Source organism: Stegastes partitus, unplaced genomic scaffold, assembly GCF_000690725.1.
Source record: "Stegastes partitus isolate 25-593 unplaced genomic scaffold, Stegastes_partitus-1.0.2 Scaffold470, whole genome shotgun sequence".
Classification (NCBI taxonomy): Eukaryota; Metazoa; Chordata; class Actinopteri; family Pomacentridae; genus Stegastes; species Stegastes partitus.
Window position 1 is genome coordinate 209,620 of NW_007578201.1, and position 8,283 is coordinate 217,902.

Here is an 8,283-nt window from a genome sequence, read left to right on the forward strand (position 1 = left end):
TAAACATGCGAGTCTCTAATATGAAATCAAGAGTTATATGCATCTTATAAGGAGTCAATAGTCTGTCCTGATGGTAGCCATACGGGACACACATGTTGACAAAATTAACACCTTGCAATATAATGCAGTGAAAGCAAGTCTTTTCTATTCAAACCGACTTCATAAAGTCTCGGCAAAACTGTTCAAAGGATTTTATTTGCTTGTGCGAGTTGCTGTTCTACCATCACCCTATACAAGAGAACTAAATGCATTCTTTCCATTACTGACACAAAAACAAAATGAGAACAGTGAGTTGGTCATTTACATTTTTTATTAAATCTGTCAGGGTGTTTTAGACTGTCTCCTGGATGGGGGGCTCGTAGCCGTCAGCCCTCTCCACCTTGGCTCCAGTGTCATCGCCGGATGCCTTTGCAGCACTGCCGGCACCACCCTCACCGTGGAGCTCCATCAGTTTGCCCACTATAAAAAAAAACAAAACAGAAGAAGAGGAAAGTTTTTAACTGTGGCTAAATAACAACTACATGTTCCCTCGCAATAAAGAATCTCCATGATTGAAGTTTAAAATATCAGGGATGCCATAGTGACATTTGATACAAGTAAATAAAGAAACTGCTATGTGTCATCAACAGAAAAAAACCCCAAAACACTCGACAGCATTTTGTCATGTCGGGGAACATCAGTTGACCTCAATAGACAGTAATCAGGAGATCATATGGGACCGAAACAGCTTTCATCACGTGTTCCCACAAAAACACAGAGATGCCCAGTGACACTGCTGCGTTTTACTTACACTCAAACTTGGGCTTCTTCAGCATTTTGACCTTGCGGACGTAGACGTCGTGCAGAGGGTAGATGGACTGGCAGGCCTTCTCGATGTCCTTGCCAACACTGTCAGGGATCCTGGAATTCCACAATACACAGCACATTAATCTACACCACCCTGAACTGAAGCAATTCGGTTTGACAGAAAAAAAACTACATCATTAAACATCTATTTAATTAGCAAAAGCTGAAATCTGAGAAATTTAATGCAATCCAATGTAACAGTCCTGCCATGTATTCTACTTTTACATTTTTAGTCTTTGTTGACATCAAAAAATGGGATAATTCAACGTAACAGAAATGGGGAGGCATGAATAAAGTCCAATTTGTGGCAGAAGCTGTTATATTGAACTCCATTTCATAGTTGATTCTAAAAGTGGCTGGTACGTGCAAATCCATACACATTCAAAATCTTGTTTAGCCTTTAGGCCACCACTAACGCCCGAGTCTTCATATGATTCTATCACTAAGGAGTCATATTTCTGATACAAATCCCCAAAGATGGAAGAACTATATGGGACTTACAGCTTGTTGACCACTTCCTTCAGGTCATTGGTCTGAACCTCACGGGTCATGATCTCCATCATCTTCTTGCGGATCTGGCGGACCTGCTGGTGCTGGGCGTATGAGGTCTTTCTGATCTGGTTGGTGCGTTTCTTTGTGAAACCGACGCAGAACAGGCGCAGAAGGTAACCATCGGTGGTCTTCACATCCACATGGGCTTCAATCATGGTCTGAGGGGAAAGATCAAATCAATCCAGATTAGGATGATGTCATGCTTCTCTCCACATTTTCTGCTTCACTCAAAATGTATTTACACAATCTATAACCAGAGTGCACAAGTATTAAGCTTCACCTTGTACTGAACATGAAACTTTAAAATTACACATGAATATGCATAACTCATCCACATTTTAGGAATAAAACATTTCACAACCTATTTTCTGAATTGATCACAGTATCTAGAAACAATCTCTGCTGGAATCACAAGTACAAGATACAAGGACCCAATGACTCTACAAAGTTATGTTAAACAAAAAAAAATTATTTAAACATTCACCTAACATCTGTTCTGCCATGTATATGGACAGCTCAATAAAAGTTTCAGAGTGAGAAAATGCTACGCCCCATACTTAAGCCAGCTCTAGTTGCAATAATTAATAAATGAATTAACTATTAAATTGATCGCAAACCATTTTATAATCAATCAGTGAGTACATTTTAAAGGGGAAAACCAACAAGCTTTTTTGGTTTCTTCTTTCGAACAAATAACAATGAAAGTAATAGATATGTGCAGCCCTAAAACCAAAACAAAGACTTTGGCTCAGAAACCAGATTCTAGTACCTTTTCTGAGATAGAAACAAAGTCGAACCAAAAGGATTTTGTTTTGCTTCAAAAAGAAGCAACATGAAATGAGTCTTCCTGCTAATGTTTCAGGTTTTGCTGCTACTAAATTCCACTGCAATTGGACAATCAAAATAACAACAATAATCACAATGTGATATGTCCAAAATACTCTAACAGACTGGGTCAAATCCACAGTACGTCCCCATGGACTCTACAACAACGGTCACTGTGTCCTTATGAAACCTCAAACTCTTCAAAGAGTTATCTCAAGGAAAAATAATCACATCTCATTCAGTGTCCTAACAAAACAAATCTGACCAACGCTTATGCCTCAAAATACATTACTCTACTTTTCTCAGAGGAAACGCCCTCACCTACACCTGCCATTACTTAGCAGAGTATACAGTAGTAGTAATCAGAAGCTGCACTGTGCCAGTTTTCAGCTGTTGGCTACTCCTTATTGGCCATTAGTGTTACATCGTCTAAGAAAGTCCAAGATTTTAATTACTGACTCTCCAGTTACAACCTTAGTTACTTTAACAGTTTCTAGGGATTAGTCCAACTAGTCCATCCTTAATTTTTCCAAAAAGGCACAAGATTTTATTGTAGATATGGGGAACCTGTACACAGAGGTAAGTATTTAATCTAAACTACAGAATATGAGTCAGACAAGTATTAATTTGACCTTGCTGCCACGACTGACCTACCACATGAACTACAGTGAAACCTTCAGAAAGACATTATGTTCACAGAAAAACGGGATCATTACCTGCCATTTCTTGACCATGGAGCACATCTTGTCACGGGTCAGGTCCATGCCGTGGAAGTTGGTAAGGCAGTTCTTGCCCTGAACGTCCTCGGTGATGAGCTTGAACTTGCGGAAAGCCACCTCGTCGTTCTGCAGATCAGCAAGGCTCACCTCGAACACACGTCCCTTAAGACCATCGGAGGCGATTCCTAGGAGGTAAACAAGAAAAACGTCAATGAAGGACTCAAAGGTAGTAAGAAATCTGTACAGAGTAAGTGGTAGTCACAAGAAAAACAGCTGATCTCATAAGTAATCAGCAGCCATCATTAGGGGACGAAACAATTTATCATGCATTCCCATTGTATCACCATGAGTAGCCAAGCCTAATCATTACATAAATATTGCTTAAAAACTGTGGTGTATTCACTACACGATCTGTAGTCTTAATCCAAAGAGTATCATTCATTCATCAGGCAGTGAAGCAACATGACACATCTTTAGCAGAGAAGTCTGCTGCAGGTTTTTGTACACAGGGCTACATATGGAGTAAATGCAGACTTACTGGTTCCCTGAGTCCTGGTGACCAAGGTCTTGCCAAGATTGCGGATGTTGAACATGGCTGGTGCCTTGACATCATACCAGTCCTTCTTGGAGAAAGGGTCCACACTGCACGAGAGTGAGTAGAGTTATGACAAGGTTGTAACACAAATGACAATCCAGCAAATAAAACACACAGCATCATCCAAATCTCTGGAGGACGTGCATGTGAGCTAAAGCTCAGGCAGACTAGCTGCTCTCCAGCCAGCTAATCATCTTCTGTTAAGGACACTGTTCGGATTTGCAAGTACCGTGGGAACCATATTCCTCGTCTATTTCACCGATTTCCCAAACACTTGGCCTGACTTTCGTGGTTATTAATTTACCTACTATCTATATCATTAGCCGCATAGCTGTGGGCTTTGACTACCATGTTGCTCGGTAAGCTCGGCTAAATGCATGCTAACACTTCGTAGCCTTTAGCGTATAACGTTTCTGACCGTAACTGTGGAGCCAAATTCCACTCTTTCAACGCTTTTTTGCATTTTCAGAATTTTATAAATTATACATACAGATATGGTTAAATCTAGTTGTGAAAAAATGCAGTTACACAAACTAGACTGACACGACATGTTACTACTCCATCCAGCGCCATAGGGGCCGGCGACGACGAGACTAGCACTGGCCCTGTAACATCTATTCAAAATCGTTTTCATCCGCCACATTTCTGATGCCAAAGTGACACCATTGAAAAGGACAAAGTCTGTTTCGTGTAACAATGTAGAAATTTACTACTTACATCTTCTTTTTGGCACCTTTTTTGCCGCCTTTGGTCAGCCTCTTATTCTTGCCGACTGCCATGTTGGCTACAGGGAGTGAAAGAGGAGGAAATCAGAAATCCCGCGAGAATTAAAGAGACAGGCCGAATTCGTGAGATTTGTCTCATCTCGCGAGTCCTTGTAGCTTCCTCTGGCTCCCTCTGCTGGTAAAATGCTTATCCATTCATTATATGAGGCTGACGACGAAATAAAACAAATTAACATAATTCTTGAAAGCAAGTGATTATCCAGTGGTGACGTAAGAATCGCTTGAGTATATGTCTGAATTTCTCCAAAGTTTTTGAATTTCAAAAACAAATCACTTTATGGAGATTTTGAGAAAATCAACCAAATAAATGTAGAATGATGGTTTACAGAGTAAAATATGTATAATATTTCCAAGCAACAATTTCCAGTTTATTCAGTGATGATTACGTTTCACAAATATTATTATCATTATTATTATTTATTTTTATTTATCTTAGTTTTTCTTTTACAAAATGCAAACTGGTACAACATTTATTGCCTTACATAGGTAGTGTGCATTACAAATATTGTGTTCAATGCTTGATTTCTTCTTTAGAGTGGACTTTTTAAAAACAAATTATTATAACTACTTAGGAAAATTATTTCTTGGATAATTAAAGAAAATCGATCATCCTGGTCTCTGAACAGGAAGAACTAGTCTGTAGGTGTGTTAACACGTCAAGCAAGTGTGTAAAACAGTATCCACCCACATTATTACTGTAACAAAGAGAGGAATTTTGTCTGTTGGTGAATTACTGTCAGTTAATACACCCAAAACAAATTCAGCTTTTAGTCTTACAAGTGTTGACTCACAGTATTATCATGTTGGAAAATATAGTTGTGATGCCATTGAGCTCCATCTCATTGCATTATTTTCACTTGTTTTCTTTTTTTTGTGACCACATTAGCTGTGAACAAAATTTTATTGTATTTGTTGTATAATGCCAATAAAGCTTCTATTTCTTCGTGTTATGAATGGTATGGACAAAATAACACACAACTGTCAGTTATCTGACTGCAATAGTTTTAGCTGGGTGTACTTGAAAAGCTAGTAAAATATTAAGGTCATAAAAAACCTGCAGGCTCACAGTGTAGACATGCAGTAACTGCAGGCAGACAGGTGGTTGTTGATGTTTCATGTGCAGAGTTATTCCTGAGTTTCCTAATGCATGGTAAATGTTACCATCTAATGCATGCAAGGATGTTTTCAAAATGCAAACACGACCTCTTCCTGACATGTCTACCAGGATTATTTTTATTCTTCAATGCAGTTGGCAATGCTACTAATGAAATTTCATATCTTTTTGTCTTAATGTTTTTTTAATCTTCTTGTTTTTTTAACCTAATATTTGCAAATTTTGTTTTATTTCATCTGCAGTCTCTTCTGTGTTGTTTACACAAGCAACAAGGTAAAAGTGTGGCCTCTAATAACATGGTTGATGTATTTGGAATTTGCTTTTGTTCTCTTGAATGCATTTTCCTTTGCTTTCAGTGTGCTTAAAGTGAACCTTTCAAGCTTTAGCTAGACATGGCTGGAGCAAGTAATAAGGGCTCATCAATTTCATTGTTGTCTTTGACAATAAATTAGCAACAGAAATGGTGATCTTCCTTTAAGAGGTTCCAACAGGATGGCAGCAAGAGAGAAAAGGATGATTACAGTGCCAGTGAATGTCACAAATTTGTAGTCTCATTATCTGCAAAAAGCCCAGTTAGAAATATAACAAGGCATGGTTCACGTTCAATTCAAAGGTCAGTAAAAGCTTTTCAATGCTTTATTTAAGAAAGTCTACCTTTGGGCTCAGTGAACAAGTCTGCGGATTTCAGGTCATTAAATCAGAGACAAGGCCTGCGTCTCATGGGTGGTGCTGCTGGCTTCCATGACTCCCAGGGTCCCTGAGGGCTCAGCTACACTTTACTGGGAGGTCAGTGGGAACAGTGACGCCAGCTGCCTCTGTGGCAACGCTTATAGCTGTTCATACATCTTGCAGAGCAAACATGCAGTAATCAGTATGAGCAGAGAGACAGGAAGACAGATTATATCAAATATGGGGACTATTTAATATATCTGAAGTGTACATTATCACTTTCAAGATTGCATTTGATTTTTTTTTCCATGCAATAATAAACATGACTGCATCTGGGACCTCTCATCCATGCAGCTATGTAAACATCTCACGTGTCACGGGTTAAGGCGATGGTGGTTATTTGAAAAGGCAAGCAAAGCAGAGCTGTCACTTTGCTTTAATGTTTGGTTTCCAATGCCCGGGGATGCAGACATCTATCTGTCAATGTGCTGCTGTGCTGCAGAAAAACAACATTCTAAATGCATTTCAAGCCCCGGTAACATGTGCAATGTGTTGGTGTGGCTTTGTAATGTCATAGGAGGTAAAAGTTGCTCTGTGTCTTAACTATTCCCATAAGTGAGCATGTTCCTTATTGCCGTGATGCTACAGTAGATTAAAGTAATATATATGAAAAAGTCACAATATAAAGCTGTACAGTGACCTTGCCGTGCCTGAATGAGTGCTGCACTAACTGAGGTTTAAAGACACACTATAGAAGTAATATTTTCATCATAGTGATCACAGTCTGTTATTAAATGTTTAACATTAAAATCTAGTCGCACTTTTGGAAATACTGGTGTGTTTCCATTGGAAGTTAGTGTATGGATTTGCAGTGTATCAAAGAGAGACTGAATTCAGGTGGGTTTTGTCTCCTTTGTACAGTGATGGAAGCAGTATTCAGGTCCTTTGCATAAACACAGTGTGACCAGTAATAATTCATTACATGGTAACGTGCTATCAGCAAAATGCTTTCACTTCATTTGTGACTTGTTTGACCTCGTCAACCTTGCAGTTATTGTTTATGTTTCGTAATTTTGACTTTAATTTCCACTGTAAATGGAATATTATATCTAATAGTCGATCATATGTTTCAACACTTTTAAATCTATAGCCCACCGCTACTGTGACACCTTCTCCTGTGGCGGCTCAATAACGTCGACCTCATCAGTACTGCAGTTTATAAGAGTACGTCCCATTATTAACATCTTAGATTGCAAGGTATCTATAGCAGTGCAATAGAAACATTAGAGTAAAAAGTGCAATATTTTTTTCTGAAACTGGAGTAATGTCCAAGTACCTCAACATTTTACTCAGGTACAGTACTTGAGTAAATGCACATTACTTCCACTACTGCCTTTATACCCCTGTAAGGATGATGAAACATAAGTCAGAGTCAAGGCTGAATTACTAAATGAAAAAATTGGGCTGTCACTGGGTCTGGGCGCCCAAACAGCCCTAGGTTCTGTATGTGTGTCAGTTTCTATTTGTAATATGAAACACAAAATTGCACGGCTAAAATACAGTATCAACCGAGTCCTGCATTATTATATAATCCTGTAACCCCTCCTTGTAGGATGTCCCTTGCTTCTTATATTAGTTTTGATTGTGCTCATGTGTGCATGTTCTAAATAAATTCGCGTTTTGTCGGATCACAGAAAAATTGAGGCCAGGCTTAGAGAGGTTGGTTTCAAAATACAATAAACACACAATACATACAAAGTGTAATGTATAAGTAGTCACTCACCAAGCTCTTTGTTAGGAACACCTATGCAATCTGGAGATGTCAGAAAAGTGTAATCATGTGTACAATCATTTAGGCTATTTGAACCACACGCTTACAGTGGACACGGAAATATATATTCACATAAGCTAAACATAAAGGCTAAACATAATCAGAGGGTTAAAAATCATAATATACGAAGAAGTCTGATATGTGAACTGTCAAAGGTTGAGGTTGATGTGTGAGCCCCATGCGCTATCTCGTCTGCTAAGCAGCCATGGTGCAAAGCCACAATGATTAAAGATAGGCTGAACAGACTGTGCATGTGGTTTTGATGTAACCATGACATGCAGCTCCTGAACACGACGGGAGAATCAGACGAATATAAGACCTTGTTGGGCCTATGATGCACTTTGCTC

The 8,283-nt window shown here is 38.9% G+C and overlaps 1 protein-coding gene across 1 annotated transcript; it reads right to left on the reverse strand.

Annotated features, from left to right (window-relative positions):
• Window positions 1-288: 288 nt before the first annotated feature.
• On the reverse strand, window positions 289-4,365 carry rps3a (ribosomal protein S3A). The gene is made up of 6 exons (XM_008286786.1): window positions 4,255-4,365; window positions 3,481-3,584; window positions 2,940-3,127; window positions 1,348-1,556; window positions 791-900; window positions 289-459 (listed from the first exon to the last, which is right to left on the reverse strand). The coding sequence occupies exons 1-6, from the start codon at window positions 4,314-4,316 to the stop codon at window positions 332-334; spliced, it is 801 nt and encodes a 266-aa protein (XP_008285008.1). The 5' UTR covers window positions 4,317-4,365; the 3' UTR covers window positions 289-331.
• Between the last annotated feature and the right edge of the window lie 3,918 nt (window positions 4,366-8,283).

Coding starts and splice junctions, on each gene's coding strand:
- rps3a (XM_008286786.1), bottom strand. CDS start 4,316: ATGGCAGTCGGCAAGAATAAGAGGCTGACCAAAGGCGGCAAAAAAGGT. Junction 3,585..4,254: donor AAAGGTGCCAAAAAGAAGAT/GTAAGTAGTAAA, acceptor ACTCTCGTGCAG/TGTGGACCCTTTCTCCAAGA. Junction 460..790: donor GAAGAAGCCCAAGTTTGAGT/GTAAGTAAAACG, acceptor TTTTTTTTATAG/TGGGCAAACTGATGGAGCTC.